Source organism: Perca flavescens, chromosome 3, assembly GCF_004354835.1.
Source record: "Perca flavescens isolate YP-PL-M2 chromosome 3, PFLA_1.0, whole genome shotgun sequence".
In the NCBI taxonomy this organism is placed as follows: Eukaryota; Metazoa; Chordata; class Actinopteri; order Perciformes; family Percidae; genus Perca; species Perca flavescens.
In genome coordinates, this window is record NC_041333.1 from 13,479,007 (window position 1) to 13,501,780 (window position 22,774).

General features: G+C 39.5%; 2 protein-coding genes across 2 annotated transcripts; both read left to right on the forward strand.

The window, feature by feature from the left end:
• The first annotated feature begins 25 nt into the window (after window positions 1-25).
• Window positions 26-5,706, forward strand: LOC114552448 (extracellular calcium-sensing receptor-like). The gene is made up of 8 exons (XM_028573241.1): window positions 26-153; window positions 307-655; window positions 1,100-1,387; window positions 1,797-2,348; window positions 2,448-2,669; window positions 4,495-4,618; window positions 4,726-5,198; window positions 5,287-5,706. The coding sequence occupies exons 1-8, from the start codon at window positions 146-148 to the stop codon at window positions 5,704-5,706; spliced, it is 2,436 nt and encodes an 811-aa protein (XP_028429042.1). The 5' UTR covers window positions 26-145.
• An 8,397-nt stretch (window positions 5,707-14,103) lies between these two features.
• On the forward strand, window positions 14,104-21,535 carry LOC114552363 (extracellular calcium-sensing receptor-like). The gene is made up of 8 exons (XM_028573079.1): window positions 14,104-14,324; window positions 14,610-14,946; window positions 15,536-15,823; window positions 16,728-17,279; window positions 17,377-17,598; window positions 20,340-20,463; window positions 20,555-21,027; window positions 21,116-21,535. The coding sequence occupies exons 1-8, from the start codon at window positions 14,104-14,106 to the stop codon at window positions 21,533-21,535; spliced, it is 2,637 nt and encodes an 878-aa protein (XP_028428880.1).
• The last annotated feature ends 1,239 nt before the right edge of the window (window positions 21,536-22,774 follow it).

Sequence of the window (22,774 nt, forward strand, 5' to 3'; positions counted from 1 at the left end):
TTTTGTGGATAACTGTGTTTTCTTGGGGGAAGAGGAGAAAAATAGTCTGTATGAAGATGGAGATGTAGTTATAGGGGGCTTATTCCCTCTACACTACAGCCCTGTGTCTTCTCTTCCAACATACAAAACAAAACCAACAGTTAATATGTATAAGTAGTGAGTAAATATTTGACTGTATTTGATATTAGTTGGCTTGTATTGTGCATAGAAGATTGTATTCTATTGGATTTGTGTTGTGGGTATTTTAATATAGGTTTATATGATATATCTGTGCTGTGTGATGAACTTCTTTCTACTTCTATACAGTTTCAACTCTCGTGCCTTGCGCTGGATGCAGACTATGACTTTTGCAATAAAAGAAATCAACCAGCGCAGTGACCTCCTCCCACAGCTCAAGCTGGGTTTCCACATCCGTGACAGCTGTGATGACATACCTGTGTCACTGAGAGCATATTTGCTGTTGGTGAACGGCCAGCCAGAGATAGGCACCAGGGCCGAGAGAGTGAACAGAGACAAAGGTCAAGAAAGAAACATTAGTTCTAATTTAGGCTGTGCTGCCGTACAAAGTACTGTGTCCCCAGTAGTCATAGGAGATGCTGCTTCTGGGGTGTCTATGGCTCTGCTAAGAAGCCTGGGTTCGTTCCATATATCCTTGGTGAGACTGCCTGACAGTCTGTGAACTTTTGTTGTCATAATGTTAATACTTTTACATTACACTTTTACGGTTTTCTTTGATTAAGTGCCTTGGCACTGAAAGGTAATTTTCAGGAAGTAAGGATGTTTTCAACCCATAGAGAAACACTTATTCCTAATCCAGTACCATGCGTCTGGTATAAAACATGATAATTTTATTTTCAGAAATGTATAAAAGATTTAAAATATTTTAAAATCAGTGGTAACTCATCTTCCATTTTCATCATTGAGTGTTTAAGTTGCTAGACTCCAAACACTATTTTCATTTTGAATGCAGGGAAAACTCTGCACCACTGAGTGCCTGTAAAGATGGTAGTATTTTGTGGTGAAATTTGATTCTTGTTCAATGGCTTTTTCAGTAAGTCAAAGGGTGCAGAAGGTTAATTATTGTTTTCTATAATACCAGGTGAGCTATTTTGCATCCTGCAGCTGTCTGAGTAACCAAAGGGATTTCCCAACATTCATGCGCACCATGCCCAGTGACGCCTTCCAGATCAGAGCCTTGGCCCAGCTGGTTAGCTACTTTGGCTGGACCTGGGTGGGAGTCCTTGGGTTGGAATCTGATTATGCTCGTTTTGCCATCCAGCTCTTCCTGCAGGAGTCGGTGCAGTATGGTGTGTGTGCTGCATACACTCACTTCTACCCTGTTGTCCTGAGTCAGCAGGCTCTAGATGACCTTCTGGATGTCATTCAGGTATCTATGGGTCAATACAATTTTCAAGGGGTGTACATAATAACATGAACACCTGCAACAAATATTACCTTTGTGAATCTTATAATTCTCAATTATTGTTAGGATTGTTTCAGAAAGGTGTCGATTCAACTCTAGTGTCATTTCACGACAGTTTGTGATGTTGTATTGTGATACTGAATAGTCAAGGGCAATGGGCAAAGTTGTCATTTGTACATTTATATTACACTTAAAATGAACACATTTGAATTAAATTAATCTTTGTCTTCCATACATGTAATAAAATAATACAAATGTGACCACATTTCTGAATATTTTCTGCACTAATCCTCAAAATTATAGTTTATTTAATTGATAATATTAATCCTGTATTTACAACTCTGACCGACATGTCTATATTTTCACTATTCAGATGTCATCCTCAAAGGTCATCATTAACTTCTGTAGTGATTCAGAAATGAAGGGGATTCTAAGAGAGGTCCAACATCGGAATATAACCGGCCTGCAGTGGATAGCTAGTGAGGCTTGGGCCACTGCCAAAACACTCTGGGAAAACTTTGGAGGCCTACTGGCGGGAACACTAGGATTTGCCATCCGGCGAGCCGATGTGATTCCAGGCCTGAAACAACACCTCATGAGTCTCAAACCATCCAGTATTCATAAATCAGCTTTCTTGGCAGAATTGTGGGAAGAGTTGTTTAACTGCCGACTGAACGGCTCAGTGAACAGCCACTCTCACGTGGGCGACAATTACCTCGACAGATTGCCATGTAAAGGGACTGAGGATTTAAATGATGTTTACTCTGCCTATTCTGATGTGACACAGCTAAGAGTGTCATATAATGTCTACAAGGCTGTGTATTTGGTGGCCCATGCTTTGCAAGATATGAGTAACTGCATAGTCGGACAGGGGCCTTTACCAAATGGCACCTGTGCAGACCCAAAGAATGTTAAACCTTGGCAGGTGAGACTAATTGTATAAGTAAATAAAGAAAAGAAAAAAGACGAGAGTCAAGTGCACCAATGTTTGTTTTTAGATAACCTGTTTCCCTTACTTCCTCAGCTAATTCACTACATGAAGCGTGCAAATTTTTCTACACTGGGGGAGAAAGTCATCTTTGATCAAAACGGTGACCCCATTGCTTATTATGATCTCTTGAACTGGCAAAGGATGCCTGACGGCTCACTACATTTGGTAAAAGTAGGTTTCTATGACGCCTCCTCGCCTGCTGGACGCAGCCTGGTCATAAATGACTCCATGATTAAGTGGCCTGTTGGGAAGCAGGTGTGTTCTCTACAAACAGGCTTGAGACCATGTTCACCTCTTAGGCTCTTGTACGAACTGTTGATCAACACATCAGCTAATTTTTTCTTATTATTGTGCAATATAATTTATCGCTAAACAAACAGAAGAACATGACACCTTTAAATATAACTTCAAGCTGACAGCAATTGCATGTGCATGTTGCAAAAATAAACCCTACTAATAATCACCCATTATTGATTGTGATAACAAATTCCAGTTAAGTACGGTGGCCATGAGAGGTCAATGCACTTTGTTATCAATGAATGTTATCTTAGCAAGAAAGTAACTTTCACAATTGTCACCAAGTAAAGTAAGAACACTAAACTAAATTGCAAATTGTTAAAATAATGTTTTAAAATAAGTCAAAATAGGTTTGACGACATGAATATTATTTCTAAATTTATAACGACCCTTTCTAAAATTAAAGAACTGGCAGCAGTTACTAAATTGTTAACTAGTTTAACATCTTAGTCCCCTGTTATGGGTTCTAAAAGTAAATAGTAATGTTTCAAAATTATTGTGTGTATTTTGCCAGATTATTCAAATTGCCAGGCTAATAAGCAAAAGATTAATGCCTGTTTCTGGTTGTGTTTTTCTCTATTAGCAGAGTTTTTGGTAAATGCTGCACATGTGTTGTGGAATTGGTGATTTCTTAATGTGCTTGTGTTTTGTTTATTTGCAGTGCTAGACTTGTTTTTCTAATGTTTATTTCCCCTAAAATGTCTGAACTGGACAATACTGAATTGTATCTGTGCAAGGTTTGTCACTAGAGAGGTGTCCTCACATTCCTCTCCTTAAAGTGAAGATGTCTATGCACTTCTCTGAAATCTGAGACTCAAACGCATTCTGGGCAAGCTTGATTAGGTACGTCAATAATCTGGTAAACCAATCGCTGTCTAATACGCAAAAGAGAGCAAAGAAACCTGAAACCTCCAGTGTGGAGTGGACTGTCAGTACAGAGAGTGGAAAAACACACTATCAACAGTTGTCATCCACTGCCAGTTACAAACTAAAAAACAACATAAAAGAGGCTTACTACACTTACCATTGTGATACGTCTATAGTCACCAGTTTCAGTGCACACTGACTCCTCCTCTGAGTCTCGGTCTGACCGACGGGTTGGGCTGGGGGGTTTGGGTTCAGACAGGATGCCTAAACTATAGTTACAGAACGCAAGTTCGCCCAATTAGGTCGCTATGTTGCGGGGCAGTGAGGGAGAAAGGGTAGATTGCTTTCAGAGAATTTTCAGATATTTATTTTACTCTTCATGTGGGTAAACCACGTTAAACAAAATATAAATCATAACAGAGTAGTATTACCTAGTTTAAAATGCATCTGGAGTGGGACTTTAAGTATACCAAGTCAATGCCAATAGATACATTTGTGAATTGGCTAGAGCTGAAGTGAATGCAGTGTGAAAATAGTATTTTACAGATGTAATTTAATTAGATTTTATTGAATTCATGAAAAATTCAAATTTCAAGGTGAATTTTCCAAAGAAAATTCAACTTACAGCTAAATAAATGCAGCAATTATGTTTATAAGATAACAAAAAAAATATATTTTGTGTAATCATTTTTACAGGATTGTTACACTCCCTCATAATCCTCTTAATTATGTATTAAACAAATGGGTAAATCACAAAATTGGATTCAGTTTTAGTTGAAACACAGCTTTTATAGATCACACTCTACTTTTAGCTTTTAGTTTGTATCAGAAATATAAATGTCATAACAAAGCAGAGACACTGTCTAATATTAAATAAAATCATTGTCTTTCTGAGTGGCTGAACTTTGCCTCTCAGGCTTCCCGGTCTGTATGCAGCGACAGTTGTCCTCCAGGTTCCCGCATCGCCAGGAGAAAGGGGGAACCTATCTGCTGTTTTGACTGTGTCCCCTGTGCTGAGGGAGAAGTTAGTAATATGACTGGTGTGTTGTGTTCTGTCTTTTATCACCATATCTCCTGTGTGCTGACCTGCTTCTGTTCAAATGTGGCTTCTTTAAACTAAAAAGTTATCTTCTCTTCCCATGTCCAGATTCTTTAGAGTGCTCACATTGCTCAGCGAACACATGGCCCAATAAAGGCAGACATCTCTGCATCCCAAAGACAATTGAGTTCCTTTCTTACCATGAGTTAATGGGTATTGTGCTGTGTGTTGTATCTGTCCTCGGAGCTTGTATTTCCCTCTCCATCCTCGCAATATTCTTCACATACAACGACACGCCACTGGTCCGGGCCAACAACATGGAATTGAGCTTCCTTTTGCTGGTGTTTCTTGCTGTCTGCTTCCTTGTTGGCCTGCTGTTCATTGGTGAGCCTTCAGACTGGCTTTGCCGTATCAGATACCCAGCATTTGGGATCAGTTTTGCCCTATGCATTTCGTGCCTCCTGGCCAAGACAGTTGTGGTCCTAATGGCTTTCAGGTCCACAATGCCAGGAAATAATGTCATAAAGTGGTTTGGACCCAACCAACAGAGAGCAAGTGTGCTTTTAGGAACAGCTGTTCAGGTATAAACCCTTTCCACAAGTCAACTTTATACATATCTTTTCAACTGTGTTGATTTAAAATGAACATCCTGTTTTTCCCTCTGCTCAGGTAATAATCTGTGCTATCTGGCTGCTTACCAGTCCACCTCATGCCAACAAAAACACAGATTACAGTGCTAACATCATCATTGAGTGCGTTACTGGTTCAGAGGTTGGCTTCTGGTGCGTTCTTGGATACATCGGCATCTTGGCCTGCATGTGCTTCCTATTGGCATTTTTGGCCCGGAAGCTGCCTGATAATTTTAATGAGGCCAAGTTCATCACCTTCAGCATGCTGATATTCTTCGCAGTGTGGATTACTTTTATTCCAGTTTATGTGAGCACAGCTGGGAAACATACAGTGGCTGTCCATGTTTTTGCTATTTTAGCCTCAGCTTTTGGTCTCCTGTTTTGCATTTTTTCTCCAAAGTGCTATGTCATCATTCTTAAACCAGAAAAAAACAGCAAGAAAAACTTGATTAAAAAATGAAAATTCCAGTATGTTGCTAAATAATTTATATGTATAAGAAAGCAATTACAATAAAATATATCTGTGGTAATCAATTATTAAAGATCCATGTTCGAAATTCAATAAAGCAAAGCATTTTGAAATGCTGTTGCCTCAATGCTAGCTAACACATTAACACATGCACACATAATGCATCTTATGATGCACATCCTCAGTGATTTTTCTTGGGGTTATCATGTGTTTTGGGTCTTTTAACAGACAACCTTGACCATGCAGGTGACCCCAGATAGCATTTCCGCACCCATGACTCTCCTTTCCTAGTCCACAGCCACCTTGAGACCATTTCAGCTGCCTCTGTGACAGACTTGATAACCCTTTGCCGATCCCTGTGGGAATGGCCTGCAAACCGTCAACATCCCACCTCAATGGGCTTGCACCTTGCTCGCCTCCTGTTGCTTTTTTGCACTGTCAAACAATGGGTGACCACAGCTGTATTATGACTTAACACATTCAGTATAGATTTTTTATTTTATATTTTTGTATTTTATTAGTTTATTTGTCAGAGACCATGCACAGTTCAGGCCCTGTACCAGAGTTAGCCATACAGCTAATTTACATCTGTGGTCCCTGGGCAAGGGAGATAAAATGACAATATAGACAATATAGACAATAAAGACAATACTATCAAAAAAGATAAAAACTTAACAACAAACAACATGTGACAAGCATTACATCACATATAATCCAGAATACAAAATATACATTCCATGTTATAAAAAGATCAATGATCACATAGTTGATTCACCTTCAGCCAAGTCTTTAAGGACATTTTAAAACTGCTGAGACTTGCACAATCTATAATGTGAAGTGGAATTAAGTTCCACTTTTCTACTACAGTAAATGATAAAGGTGATTGACCAAATTTTGTCTAAATTGAGTGTAACAGTCACCTCTTACAGAAGCCCTGGTGACCCTTTCATTATCTCTACAAAATGACACACATTGCTTGAGTGGGGGTGGTGTAAGATCATGGGTCAATTTATACATCAGGCACATGTCCGCAAAACTGTCAAAGGTTAATAGGTTATGTTTTTTTATAATTGTACAATGATGGTAATTTCTTATTTTTTTGTCAAGAACTTTCACAGCTTGTTTGTAAAGGGTACACACAAGTTTTAGTGTAGTCCCACCTGCCTGGGACAAGCTTGTAGAACAGTAAGATAAATGTGAGAAATGTGAGAATGCAAAAACAGTTTAGCTACGGCTATTGGTAACTGGTGTCTTATATGTCTAAAATTAGCTAAACTAGCTCTGACACAATTGGAGATGTTTTTTATGTGTTTTTAAAACTTAAGTTAGAATCAATAATTATGCCCAGATACTTGAAATGATCAACAATATGTATCACCTCTCCCATAATAAAGAAATCGGGCTGAGAAATACATGCCCACTGTTTTGCTTACATTAAGAGTAAGACAACTGAGAGTTATCCAGTCTGATACTGTGGTTAGAACTGCAGTAAGTTTTGCTGCTGCTTGTACCATTCTGTGCTACTAGTTTTTGCATGGGTATAGATAACTGTATCGTCTGCGTACACTTGCATGTGGACTTCTAGGCAAATCAGTGGCAGGTCATTAATATATAAACTAAATAAAACTGGTCCTAAAATAGATCCCTGAGGGACTACAGTAGTGCAGTTAGCACTCATTAATCCTGGTGCACTGCTTTCTAGAATCTAAATAAGACTCCATCCATGCCAGAGCATTGGGAGAGAAATACATTTTTGACAGTTTGGATAACAAAACACTATGATTCACTGTATCAAACGCCTTCTTAAAATCAAGGAAAACAGCCCCAACAACCCCTCCATTGTCAAGGCTGGATTTTAATTGCTCAATAAAGTAACAAATAGCTGTTTCTGTGGCATGATGTTTCCTGAATCCAAACTGCATGGGGTGCAGTGGAAAATGGCCTTGATTTAAATAGGCTAGCAACTGTTCACAGACTATCCTTTCCGTTACTTTGGAGACAACAGGGAGGATACTAATAGGTCTGTGGTTGGTTATATTAGTTGCATCTCCAGCTTTAAAAACAAGGGTTATTACAGCTGATTTCCAGGCACTGGGAAAAACAACTTTGTTTAATGGATAGATTTACCAGATGAGCAATTGGAGTACAAACGATGCTTTTATACTTCTTCAGAAATGCACAATCACAAGCAAAAACATCTTTAGCCTTAGAGTTCTTAAACTTGCCTAAGATTTTAGTTATGGAAGATTCTGGCACTTCGGAGATGCTAAACAGTGGAAGATTATCATTTGATGGTGTAAAGACTCTTAGACCAAAGCGTTGTGCCAAATCTTGAATTGAATCTATAAAAAAACTATTAAACATAGAAGAAATTTGATCTTTGTCTTTAGTTAAGGTTCCCTGTACTTGTAATTCAAACTCTTTATCTCTTTTTTTGTTGTTCTTTAATGCTCTATTGATGGTTTCCCAAGTTTGCCTATTATTCCCTTTAGAATAATTTATAACATCAATAAAAAACTTTGCTTTTGCCTTTCTCAATTCATTTACAACTTTATTACGTAACTGTTGAAAGGTTCTCCTATGATGGGCTAACCCTGACTTAATTGCAGTTTTTAGTGCATGATCCTGCTGCTTCATTAGAATCCATACTGGTTCATTAAGCCAGGGCAGATTTTTGCTTTTTTCTAGAGTGTGTAAGACTTTTACTGAACTAATTTTTAACACTATTAACCTTGGTCATTAAGCTCTAGAAGCAACCTCTAAGTCCTCTGTGGACAGGATCTCACTCCAAGTTAGTTGGTTCAACAGGTTTTCAAATTCATTGATAAACCTCTTTGGTATAATGTTTAAGTCCTTTTTACTTTCTTGCTGGTATAAGAACCTTTGTTTCGTTAGTTTCCGTGATACCATTGTCAGATTATGATCCGATAGCCATGTCAAAAAATGTAATGTTTTAGTTATTCTTTCTGGTTTATTACTAAATATGAGATCAATCTGTGTCTGAGATGATGGGGTGATTCTGGTGGGACCTAGTATCAATTGTGTTAGGTCAGATTGACTTGTTATGTCGTTAAGATTTTTCCTTTTTGACTTCTCAGTCCAATTAATGTTTAATTCTCGAACCAAAATCAGCTCTTTGTTCCTGTCAAATTCTTTCAAAATGTTTCTCAGGTGTTCATAAAACATACTATTTGATGATGGGGGTCTATATATACAAATAACAGTGAATTACATGCTGGTGGATAAAATCGTTCTTACTGCCATACATTCAATATCCATACAGTTTAGTTCAATTTCATTGCAGTTTATACAGTCTTTAACATACATGCGTAGTCCACCTCCTCTGCCAGTATTTCGATCTTTTCTAAATATATTATACCCTCGTACTAGGTATGCTGTGTCAGGTGATGAGACTGTCAGCCATGATTCTGACAAACAAAGGAAATCCAGATTTGAGTCCATAAGTAGTTTTTTGAGTTGATCAGTCTTTGAAGCAACGCTTCTAATGTTTAAATGTCCCCCGAGTAACCCTTTAGGTTTTACGGGCGGGTCCCATAAAACTTTTGCGTGATTTGTTGTTTGAAACAGCAGAAAGTTGTGTTGTTTATGAATGGGTGATTTATCACACACTTTTGGGATAGTTGGAAGCACTGGAAGCGCATTTGCCGGAACCGACAGAATAGGGCACAGTGGATTACTTCATAGGGACATCTCAGTCATGGAGAGACGCAGTTTAAAATCGACAGTGGGCCTACCTTGTCCGGTAGATGCAGTGGCGAGATAAGGCCACTGTAGGCCAGGTGACTTTATTTAAAGGGGTGATATAATGCAAAACCGATTTTACCCTGTCATAGTTGAATAACAACAGTTTGGTGGGTAAATAAGACTCAAAATCCCATTGACACCCCTTTGCTATAAAAATCTCATATTAAGAAACTGCTGCTGAAAACGGGCGAATCTCAACAAAGCTGGAAGTTGACGTCAACCTCCCAAGACCTGTACCTTTGTCACGCCCATGGGTGTATTAAGAGAACGGTCACGCCCCAACATTTACATAGGCTACACAACTGACCTGAGCTCAGGCAGTCTTCTGAATCTAGGTCACGCAGATCTTTGCTATTCCATTACAAAATTCACTTCTGAAACCTTTTTATGCGAGAAATCAATTATCTAAAGCTCAAATATGGGCCGTTTTACAAAAATGGATGGCTAATTGCAAATTTTGTCCGACTGTGTGTTGGAGTTCAGCGGCCGGTGCTGCCTGGGTTGCTGCCTCGCCGCCTGGCCTGCTTTACTTCACAGACCCCGGCCTGCTGTGAGCTTGATTGAGCTCCGTTCCGGCTGGCAGCCCACAGCACTCCATACCTGTGCAAAGTCACCATTTTTTGGGCTAATGGACTACCAAACGCCGCTGCTCTGACAGAGCTCCAGGGCCTGCAACTCCCCTCTTCCTGCTAAATGCCCCGTGTATGTGAGTGAGAGCGCGGTCAGTGAGCTTGTTACGCCAGCAATCTCTTACCACAGGTTCCAGTTAATCTTTTAATGTGTGTAATTATAATGTGTTGAGTTATTTAAACAAATGATTAGGGAAATAAACGCTTGTCCACGAGTCTCATTGATAGAGCCTGTGGCTGGATGTAGCTCTATCAATGAGAGCTAGCTAGCCTCCTCTTAGAATTCCTCTGAAATTCACAAAAATTCATTAACTTGAAATCGGACACCTTATAACACCTTTAGCTAGATGTTGTATAAGTGGCGTGACGAAATTCAAACTGTAAATATACTTGAATTATGCCGAAAATGAAGCTAACTATCCGTGATTTGTAGCTAGCACATAGATAGGATTGAAGGGACAGTCGCAGCTAACGAAACACCTAATCTTCACAAATATTCATTAACTTGAAATTGGACACCGTTGTTAGTTTTATAAGATGTTTAGGTAGATGTTGTATAAGTGGCGTGACAAAATTCAAACTGTAAATATACCCGAATTACACCGAAAATGAAGCTAACTATACGTGATTTGTAGCTACACATAGCTAGGATTGAAGGGACAGACGCAGCTAACGAAACCCCTAATCTTCAGAAATATTCATTAACTTGAAATCGGACACCATTGTTAGCTTTATAAGACATTTAGGTAGATGTTGTATAAGTGGCGTGATGAAATTCAAACTGTAGTTAAAGCTGCGAGCAGCGATGGACGGGCCCTCGCGCCTCTGCGCGCGTCGGGCGGACGCCGCTCCTTGCGACCGTGCATTTGCGCGGCACTCAGACGCCACAAACCGTCACCAATGAAAAGGGAACTCCCCGCCAAGTTCAACGATACCTCACACAAGACTCTACGTCATACGGTTCGTTAGCTGTGAAAGGGGGCGTGGCTAAAGCATAGGGGGCGGGTCCAACCATCACCAATTAAAAATGAAGCCTCTGCTGAGATGAATGATACCTCACACAAGACTCTACCTTAAATGGGTTAGCATGTATGAAAGGGGGCGTGGCTTAAGCATAGGGGGCGGGTCAAACCATGACCAATTAAAAACGAAGTCTCTGCTGAGTTAAATGACACCTCACACAAGACTCTACCTTAAACGGTTAAAATGTTATGAAAGGGGGCGTGGCCTGAGTAAGTGGGCATGGCCATATTATAGGGGGCGGCTCAGTATCCCACGTAGACCACACATTCTGAGTTTCATGCAAATTGGATGATGTTTGTCATATAAGGCAGATTTCCTGTTGCCAGCGGGGGGTGCTATGACCAAAAGTCAATTTTGGCCGGTAGGTGTCCTCAGGCCTGGACCCTTGTCAAGTGTGAGAAATTTTGGGCAGACACGACAACGTACACTCAAGTTACAACAACTTCTTTGTTCATCGCTAAACACTCAAAATGGCCGCCACGCCACGCCCACACCGTCTGACGAAAAGTTTTTCTTTTAATAACTTTTCATTGTTAACGTGTTGAGATGGTACCGACCAAGTTTGAAGTCCATCGGATGAAATCTCTAGGAGGAGTTTGTTAAAGTATAGCACCTTGACTTTTAGGCATACTTCCTGTTGCCACTAGGGGGCGCTATGACTTTAAGTAAATATCGGCCTTTATTTGTCTTCAGGGTTGGACTCTTATGAATCCTGAAAAGTTTCGAGGTAATCGGACAACGTACACTCGAGTTACACCCACTTCCTGTTTCGGCGGCGAAACGCACAAAATGGCCACCCTGCCACGGCCTCGCCCTATGACGAAAAGTTTTTCTTTTAACAACTTTTCATCTTTAACTTCTTAAGATGGCACAGACCGAGTTTGAAGTTGATCGGATGAAATCTCTAGGAGGAGTTCGTTAAAGTACGACAAGTGGAAATGGCCAAAATCGCACTAATTTTGAACATTTAATTCAAAATGGCGGACTTCCTGTTGGGTTTAGGGTATGGCTCTAATGAAGTTTTTTGTACATCTTGACATGTTACATATGTGTACCAAGTTTCGTGAGTCTACGTTAAACGCACTGCAGGGGCTCAATTTTCTTAACTTTCTAGGGGGCGCTAGCGAGCCAATTTTGTGCGCCTATTCCCGAAACCCTTAAAATACGTACATTTTCACCAGACTTGATGCGGCCGCCAAATTTGGTGAGTTTTTGAATATGTTAAGCCCCTCAAAAAGCCAATTCATTTGACGGGAAAATAATAGAAAGAAAGAAGAATAATAATTCCTTCAGTTTCAATAGGGCCTTCGCCGCTGTCGGCGCTCGGGCCCTAATAATTACTTCAGTTTCAATAGGGCCTTCGCCGACAGGCCCTAAATATAGCTACTCTAGTTATGCCGGCAGCTGGCAGCCAGTCACGAGTAACTGGAACTGTGGTAAGAGATTGTTGGTGTAACAAGCTCGCTGACCACGCTCTCACTCTCACACACGGGCCATTTAGCTAACAGTAAGAGGGGAGTTGCAGGCCCTGGAGCTCTGTCAGGGAAGCGGCGTTTGGTAGTCCATTAGCCCAAAAACTGTGACTTTGCGCGGGTATGGAGTGCTGTGGGCTTCCAGCCATGACGGAGCTCTATCTACCTCACAGCAGGCCGGGGTCTGTGAATGAAGGCAGGCCAGGTGGCGAGGCAGCAACACAGGCAGCACAGGCCACGAGGCAGCAACACAGGCAGCACCGGCCGCTGAACTCCGACACACAGTCTTACCAAATTTGCAATAACCAACAATTTTCGTAAAACGGCCCATATTTGAGCTTTATATAGTTGATTTCTCGCTTAAAACAGTCTCAGAAGTGAATTTAATAACCCGACAAACAATGTATAACTTTGCAGTGTCTGAAATATGAGACCTGCTGTCGAGTCTCCCATGTATTTCTATGTAGTTTGGTCAAACCAATCAGCGCGCAGTTCATTCTAAATATTCATGAGCATACCATATTTGGAAGAAAAGCTCTTGTTCCAAATAGAGCCATATTCACAGGGTAGTTAAGGGCCTAATAAAATAGCATTCGGGCAATTTTCAGCCCAACCAATGTTACATACGCCATTAGGAGACCTTAAGGAACAGGGTAAAATACCCTGTATAATCATTCTATCACCCCTTTAAAGAAATATTACATTACAAATTTAAATAAAAAAGAAATTATATTTAATGTGATATTTTCAAAACCTGTGACTTCATTACAATATTACAACATTATACTTTATGACTTAAAGTCTGCGTAGTTTCTGTCTCTCCCATGAAGAATTCTTAAGTTATGACAACAAAACTGTTGGCGCATCCACATGATACAAGCCTTCCCTGATCGGGCACCACCCCCACCCTTCCTCCACGCAATTGCTTGTAACCAAGGAGGACAAGGAGGATTAAAAAAACATGGACTCTTTAGAAGAGGTAAATATCTTCACTCGATTTTCTGTGCTCAAAAGTTGCCGGATGACACCATTTTCTAAATGTAGCCATACTGACAAATACAGCGCGAGTTTTGTGGAGGTGGAAGTCTTAATTAGCTTTTAGCATCAACTCATTTGGCAATGGCTTGAATATAACAGACGTTCATTAATATAAAGAAATTATTCACTAAAGCTTTAAATGTAGACTACTAAAGGAAATTCAACAAAAAACTGAAAAGTGAATCATATATCCATAGGAGAGCAATTCATTTTTCAACAACTGAAGAGTTAAATATGAAGATAGTTTTTTTTTTTTTTAATTGGGCTACTGTATATTCACCCCACCCCAGGAGACAAAGGTGTAATGATGTCACAGCTACTGTATCTGGGCAGTCCCCTCTGACTACAGTATATAAATCTGCTGCATCCTTAAATATCATAATGTGTATGTGTATGAAAGGGCAGCTTGAGTATTCAGGGGTTGAAATATTTAGCTGCTTTCCTTTTAACCTGGACCAGCCATGGCAATGCCTGCTGCAAAGCTTCTTATGTTACTTTCTCTCTTTGGGGGCAAACCCACGTCAGCTGCTGCGCTGGATAACTGTGTTTTCTTGGGGGAAGAGGAGAAAAATAGTCTGTATGAAGATGGAGATGTAGTTATAGGGGGCTTATTCCCTTTACACTACAGCCCTGTGTCTTCTCTTCCAACATACAAAACAAAACCAACAGCTAATATGTATAAGTAGTGAGTGAATATTTGACTAAATTTGATAGTAGTTGGCTTGTTTGCTTTATTTTTTTATTTTATTTGTTTATTTGATAGGGACCATGCATATTTATGAACATTGTTGTATAAAAACACCATGTTAATATGCCAGAATTAGTACAAATAACTACTTTTCATCTGCAATCCCTAGGTGTTGTGTTGTATACAGTCAATTTATTATTTATTTGTGTATGTATCTGTGTATTTTAATATACACATATATTTGTGCTGTGTGATGATCTGCTTTTCACTTTTGTACAGTTTCAGCTCTCGCGCCTTGCGCTGGATGCAGACTATGACTTTTGCAATCAAAGAAATCAACCAGCGCAGTGACCTCCTCCCACAGCTTAAGCTGGGTTTCCACATCCGTGACAGCTGTGATGACATACCTGTGTCACTGAGAGCATCTTTGCTGTTGGTGAACGGCCAGCCAGAGATAGGCACCAGAGCCGAGAGAGTGAACAGAGACAAAGGTCAAGAAAGAAACAGTTCTAATTTAGGTTGTGCTGCCGTACCTAGTACGGTGTCCCCAGTAATCATAGGAGATGCTGCTTCTGGTTTGTCTATGGCTCTGCTTAGCTCATTCCATATACCCCTGGTGAGAATACCTAACAGTCTGTGAACTTTTGTTTTCATAATGTTAATACTTTTACATTACACTTTTACGGTTTTCTTTGATTAAGTACCCTAGTGTTGCATATCATTGCTGTAACTGTGAAAACTAAGTATCTTTAAAATATTAACAGCCCTGAAATCAGTTTTCTGAAAAGTAAATTTTCTGATAATGCAATGGGTTTTTAAACTTCTTTTTTTTTTTTTAGGAAGTAGGGATGTTCTCAAACCATAGAGAAACACTTAATCCTAAACCAGTATTATGCGTTTGGTATAAAACATGATAATTTTATTTTCAGAAATGTATAAAAGATTTAAAATGTCCATATTTTAAAATCAGTGTTAACTTATCTTCCATTTTCATCAGTGAGTGTTTAAGTTGCTAGACTCCAAACACTATTTTAATTTTGAATGCAGGGAAAACTCTGCACTCTGCACTGAGAAAATACTACCATCTTTACAGATGGTAGTATTTTTGTATTTTGTATTTTGTGGTGAAATTTGATTCTTGTTCAACGGCCTTTTCAGTAAGTCAAAGTGTGCAGAATGTTAATTATTGTTTTCTATAATACCAGGTGAGCTATTGTGCATCTTGCAGCTGTCTGATTAACCAAAAGGATTTCCCAACATTCATGCGCACCATGCCCAGTGACGCTTTCCACATCAGAGCCTTGGCCCAGCTGGTTAGCTACTTTGGCTGGACCTGGGTGGGAGTCATTGGGTTGGAATCTGATCATGCCCGCTTTGCCATCCAGCTCTTCCTGCAGGAGTTGGTACAGTATGGTGTGTGTGCTGCCTACACTCACTTCTACCCTGTTGTCCTGAGTCAGCAGGCTCTAGATGAGCTTCTGGATGTCATTCAGGTATCTATGGGTCAATACAATTTCCAAGGGGTGTACAAAATAACATGAACACCTGAAACAAATATTACCTTTGTAAATCTTATAATTCTCAATTGTTGTTAGGATTGTTTCAGAAAGGTGTTGATTAAACTCTAGTGTCATTTCACGACAGTTTGGGATGTTGTATTGTGATACTGAATAGTCAAGGGCAATGGGCGAAGTTGTCATTTGTACATTTATATTACACTTGAAATGAACACATTTGAATTAAATTAATCTTTCTGTCTTCCATACATGTAACAAAATAATAAAAACATGACCACATTTCTGAATATTTTCTGCACTAATCCTGAAAATTATGGTTTATTTAATTGATAATATTAATCCTGTATTTACATCTCTGACCACCCCCCCAAAAAAAAAAAAAAATCTATCTGCATTGAAATTCAAATACTGTAGTAAGACTAAGAAATATAATTAAATCAATTCTGGTCTGCCATTTGCTCTTAGCTTTGATTGATGTTCAGTTGTTGTGTTTTTGTATAAGAACAAAATTATACTTCAAATAATATTTAGAAAGTGTCCATCATCAATAAGAAGTTACAAAGTGTTGGCATGATTGTAACACTGCAAACTGTCATGAAAAATGACCTTAACGTTTATTCAACACTTCTATGACAGTGTTGCAACTTATTTTGAAGCATTTGAGGCTCATAGATCGGACTGAATTGTCATAGAACATGTTTCTGTTATTTTATGTATTTATTTTGCACCCCCTGTACGCATGGCTTGTTCATATACAGTACATATTCATTAGCGTGCAATAACCTATATTATGCGTGCTTGAAATGTGAATCATTAAAGTTCTTAAAACAGTTTAAATGTCATTAAATATTAACTATACACCTATATTTTTACTATTCAGATGTCGTCCTCAAAGGTCATCATTAACTTCTGTAGTGATTCAGAAATGAATTGGATTCTAAGAGAGGTCCAACGTCGGAATTTAACCGGCCTGCAGTGGATAGCTAGTGAGGCTTGGACCACTACCAAAACACTCTGGGAAAACTTTGGAGGCCTACTGGCGGGAACACTAGGATTTGCCATCCAGCGAGCTGATGTGATTCCAGGGCTGAAACAACACCTCATGAGTCTCAGACCATCCAGTATTCATAAATCAGCTTTCTTGGCAGAATTTTGGGAAGAGTTGTTTAACTGCCGACTGAACTGGTCAGTGAACAGCCACTCTCACGTGGGCGACAATTACCTCGACAGATTGCCATGTAAAGGGACTGAGGATTTAAATGATGTTTACTCTACCTATTCTGATGTGACACAGCTAAGAGTGTCATATAATGTCTACAAGGCTGTGTATTTGGTGGCCCATGCTTTGCAAGATATGAGTAACTGCATAGTTGGACAGGGGCCTTTACCTAATGGCACCTGTGCAGACCCAAAGAATGTTAAACCTTGGCAGGTGAGACTAATTATATAAGTATAAAAAAAGAAAAAAAGATGAGAGTCAAGTGCACCAATGTTTGTTTTTAGATAACCTGTTTCCCTTACTTCCTCAGCTAATTCACTACATGAAGCGTGCAAATTTTTCTACACTGGGGGAGAAAGTCATCTTTGATCAAAACCGTGACCCCATTGCTTATTATGATCTCTTGAACTTGCAAAGGATGCCTGACGGCTCACTACATATGGTAAAAGTAGGTTTCTATGACGCCTCCTTGCCCGCTGGACGCAGCCTGGTCATAAACGACTCCATGATTAAGTGGCCTGTTGGGAAGCAGGTGTGTTCTCTACAAACAGGCTTGAGACCATGTTCACCTCTTAGGATCTTGTATGAACTGTTGATCAACACATCAGTTAATTTGTTCTTAATATTGTGCAATATAATTTATCGTTAAACAAACAGAAGAACATGACACCTTTAAATATAATTTCAAGCTAACAGCAATTGCATGTGAATGTTGCAAAAATAAACCCTACTAATAATCACCCATTAATGATTGTTATATCAAATTCCAGTTAAGTACGATGGCCATGAGAGCTCAATGCACTTTGTTATCAATGAACGTTAGCAAGGAAGTTACATTCACAATTGTCACCAAGTAATGTACAAGGACTAAACTAAATTGCAAATTGTTTTAAAATAAGTCAAAATAGGTTTGACAACATGAATACTATTTCTAAATGTATACCGACCCTTTCTAAAATTAAAGAACCGGCAGCAGTTACTAAATTGTTAACTAGTTTAACATCTTAGTCCCCTGTTATTGGTTCCAAAAGTAAATAGTAATGTAATAGCCAGTTAACATAATGTTATGTTATGTCAAAATTATTGTGTGTATTTTGCCAGATTTTTCAAATTGCCAGGCTAATAAGCAAAAGAATAATGCCTGTTTCTGGTTGTGTTTTTCTCTATTAGCAGAGTTTTTGGTAAATGCTGCACATGTGTTGTCGAATTGGTGATGTTCTATTAATTTGCTTGTGTTTTGTTTATTTGCAGTGCTAGACTTGTTTTTCTAATGTTTATTTCCCCTAAAATATCTGACCTTGACTATATTGAATTGTATCTGTGCAAAGTTTGTCACTAGAGAGGTGTCCTCACATTCCTCTCCTTAAGGTGAATATGTCTATGCACTCTGATATCTGAGACTCAAACGCATTCTGGGCAAGCTTGATTAGGTACATCAATAATCTGGTAAACCAATTGCTGTCTAATACGCAAAAGACAGCAAAGAAACCTGAAACCTCCAATGTGGAGTAGACTGTCAGTACAGAGAGCGAAAAACATACTATCAACAGTTGTGAGTCACTGCCAGTTACAAGCTAGCCTGGTCCTACCAGACTCTTGTACATTTCCTTTGTACAGAGAGTCTGGCCACTCTCCATTGACAAGTATTAACTTTCTTGAAGGCAGGTACTCTGTTGAAGTTTAAAACTATTGGATCTGCCCATAGCCACTCTGGATATGCCATAACCAATCGCTAACGTTTGGTTGTGACGTCGGCTTAGCATTGCTAGTGTTCGCCTTAGCCAACTCCTTCACCACTAATGGAGTGAGCTGGAAAATCATACTTTTCCCGAACCCTGTGGGGAGGAGGGCCACAACCTCATGGCCACCAACAAAACTCAGCAAAGATTTTTATTGCTCGGGCTTTAACTTCTGGATATTTATCCAAGTCTCACGGCAGTTAGTGAAATGGTCACGTAATTTAATCTATTGATTCGTGTACACGGACGCGTTTATCTCCTTTTTTTCAAACCAATGTATTTCAATGGGAAGCATATTTCGTGATCACAGCACAATTCATTAAGCACAACTACATTAGCAAGTAGTATCAGATTTTTGGGCTTTCATACTACTAGTATGAAAGCCGAATAGGGAGGTTGGTTGGGGTGGTGGATGGGTCAAATAACACAGGACTTTCACCCAGGAGACCGGGGATTGTGTCCCGCGTGTCAACCATCGCTTTCATCTTTTACTAAACCCAGCCGTCCCGTTGTTGTCCAGCGTCCCGTTATTGTTTTCCTAAACCCAACCGTCCCGTTCTTCTTTTTCTAAACCCAACCATCCCGTTGTTGTCCCGTGTGTCACGGAAACGTACGCCCACCCACGACCTTTCCTTAACTTAAGGGGCCATGTTCATTTCACGGAATTCTGGGAGATCAGGTTGTAAAAAACGTGCTGACCATCCCGAAATTTTTTTTTCTGACCATCACAAAAAAAGGAGATAAACGTGTCCATTTACACGAATCAATAGATTAAATTACCATGACCATTTCAGAAACTGAGACTGGACACTAGACTGGGTTGGGATAATCGGCAGCGTTGCCACAATGGACTGAATGGTTTTGCTCGCATCTTTCTCTGCCGCCATTACGGAACTACAACTCAAGTTCGCCAATCTCAGCAAGCAGGCCACCCAATTAGGTCACCATGTTGCGGGGCAGTGAGGGAGAAAGGGTAGATTACTTTCAGCCTCTTTTCAGATATGTATTTCACTCTTCATGTGGGTAAACCACATAAAACATAACATAGTAGTTTTACATTGCACATGAAAATGATTCTGGAGTGGGACTTTAACTATACCAAGTCAATGTCAATAGCTACATTTGTGAATTGGCTATAGTTGAAGTAAATGCAGTGTGAAAATAGTATTTTACAGATATAATTTAATTAAATTTTATTGAATTAATGCAAAATTCGAATTTCAAGATGAATTTCCCAAAAAATGTCAAGGTACAGCTAAATAAATGCAGCAATTATGTTTATAAGACAACATAAATTCATATTATGTGTAATCATTTTTACAGGATTCTTACACTCCCTCATAATCCTCTTAATTATGTATTAAAAAATCACAAAATTGAATAAAGTTTTAGTTGAAACACAGCTTTTATAGATCACATTGTACTTGTAGCTTATAGTTTGTATCTGAAATAGATATTTCATAACAAAGCAGAGACACTGTCTAATATTAATTAAAATCAATGTCTTTCTGAGTGGCTGAACTTTGCCTCTCAGGCTTCCCGGTCTGTATGCAGCGACAGTTGTCCTCCAGGTTCCCGCATCGCCAGGAGAAAGGGGGAACCCATCTGCTGTTTTGACTGTGTCCCCTGTGCTGAGGGAGAAGTTAGTAATATGACTGGTGTGTTGTGTTCTGTCTTTTATCACCATATCTCCTGTATGCTGACCTGTTTCTGTCTAAATGTGGCTTTACCTTCTCTTCCCATCTCCAGATGCTTTAGAGTGCTCACGTTGCTCAGAGAACACATGGCCCAATAAAGGCAGAGATCTCTGCATCCCAAAGACTATTGAGTTCCTGTCTTACCATGAGTTAATGGGTATTGTGCTGTGTGTTGTATCTGTTCTCGGAGCTTGCATTTCTCTTTCCATCCTCGCAATATTCTTCACATACAAAGACACGCCACTGGTCCGGGCCAACAACATGGAATTGAGCTTCCTTTTGCTGGTGTTTCTTGCTGTCTGCTTCCTTGTTGGCCTGCTGTTCATTGGTGAGCCTTCAGACTGGCTTTGCCGTTTCAGGTACCCAGCATTTGGGATCAGTTTTGCTCTATGCATTTCGTGCCTCCTGGCCAAGACAGTTGTGGTCCTAATGGTTTTCAGGTCCACACTGCCAGGAAGTAATGTCATGAAGTGGTTTGGACCCAACCAGCAGAGAGCAAGTGTGCTTTTAGGAACAGCTGTTCAGGTATAAACACTTTCCACAAGTCATCTCTATACATATCTTTTCAACTGTGTTGATTTAAAATGAACATCCTGTTATTCCCTCCGCTCAGGTAATAATCTGTGCTATCTGGCTGCTTACCAGTCCACCTCATGCCAAAAACAACACAGCATACAGTGCTACCATCATCATTGAGTGTGTTACTGGTTCAGAGGTTGGCTTCTGGTGTGTTCTTGGATACATCGGCATCTTGGCCTGCATGTGCTTCCTAATGGCATTTTTGGCTCGGAAGCTGCCTGATAATTTTAACGAGGCCAAGTTCATCACCTTAAGTATGCTGATATTCTTCGCAGTGTGGATTACTTTTATTCCAGTTTATGTGAGCACAGCTGGGAAACATACAGTGGCTGTCCATGTTTTTGCTATTTTAGCCTCAGCTTTTGGTCTCCTGTTTTGCATTTTTTCTCCAAAGTGCTATGTCATCATTCTTAAACCAGAAAAAAACAGCAAGAAAAACTTGATTAAAAAATGAAAATTCCAGTATGTTGCTAAATAATTTATATGTATAAGAAAGCAATTACAATAAAATATATCTGTGGTAATCAATTATTAAAGATCCATGTTCGAAATTCAATAAAGCAAAACATTTTGAAATCCTGTTGCCTCAATGCTAGCTAACACATTGACACATACACACATAATGCATCTTATGATGCACATCATCAGTGATTTTTCTTGGGGTTATCATGTGTTTTTGGTCTTTTAACAATCAGACAACCTTGCCCATGCAGGTGACCCCAGATAGCATTTCCGCACCCATGACTCTCCTTTCCTAGTCCACAGCCACGTTGAGGCCATTTCACCTGCCTCTGTGACAGACTTGATAGCCCTTTGCTGATCCCTGTGGGACTGGCCTGCAAACCCTCAACATCCCACCTCGATAGACTTGCACCTTGCTCGCCTCCTGTTTTTTTTTTGCACTGTCAAACGACGGGTGACCACAGCTGTATTATGACTTAACACATTCAGTATAGATACAGCCACTGTAGGCCAGGTAACTTTATATAAAGTGATATTACAGTACAAATTTAAATAAAAAAGAAATTACATTTAATGTGACATTTTCAAAACCTGTGACTTCTTCATTACAATATTACAACATTATACTTTATGACTTAAAGCTATGCTATGCTATGCTGTGCGTAGTTTCTGTCTCCCCCATGAGGGATTCTAAGTTATGACAACACAACTGTTGGCGCATCCACATGATAAAAGCCTTCCCTGATCGGGCACCACCCCCACCCTTCCCCCACGCAGTTACTTGTAACCAAGGAGGACACGGAGGATTAAAAAAACATGATGGACTCTTTAGAAGAGGTAATTATCTTTGCTTGATTTTCTGTGCTCAAAAGTTGCCAGATGACACCATTTTCTAAACTTAGCCATAATGACAAATACAGAGCGAGTTTTGTGGAGGTGAAAGTCTTAATTACAGTGGGGCAAAAAAGTATTTAGTCAGCCACCAATTGTGCAAGTTCTCCCACTTAAAAAGATGAGAGAGGCCTGTAATTTTCATCATAGGTACACTTCAACTATGAGAGACAAAATGAGAAAAAAAAAATCCAGAAAATCACATTGTAGGATTTTTAATGAATTTATTTGCAAATTATGGTGGAAAATAAGTATTTGGTCAATAACAAAAGTTCATCTCAATACTTTGTTATATACCCTTTGTTGGCAATGACAGAGGTCAGACATTTTCTGTAAGTCT

Excerpts from the sequence above, each read along its gene's own strand:
- LOC114552363 (XM_028573079.1), top strand. The coding sequence starts at position 14,104 with ATGGCAATGCCTGCTGCAAAGCTTCTTATGTTACTTTCTCTCTTTGGG. Across the intron at positions 20,464-20,554 it reads AGAAGTTAGTAATATGACTG|ATGCTTTAGAGTGCTCACGT; the intron begins GTGTGTTGTGTT and ends TCCCATCTCCAG. Across the intron at positions 21,028-21,115 it reads TTTTAGGAACAGCTGTTCAG|GTAATAATCTGTGCTATCTG; the intron begins GTATAAACACTT and ends CCCTCCGCTCAG.
- LOC114552448 (XM_028573241.1), top strand. Across the intron at positions 656-1,099 it reads GTTCGTTCCATATATCCTTG|GTGAGCTATTTTGCATCCTG; the intron begins GTGAGACTGCCT and ends CTATAATACCAG. Across the intron at positions 1,388-1,796 it reads ACCTTCTGGATGTCATTCAG|ATGTCATCCTCAAAGGTCAT; the intron begins GTATCTATGGGT and ends TTCACTATTCAG.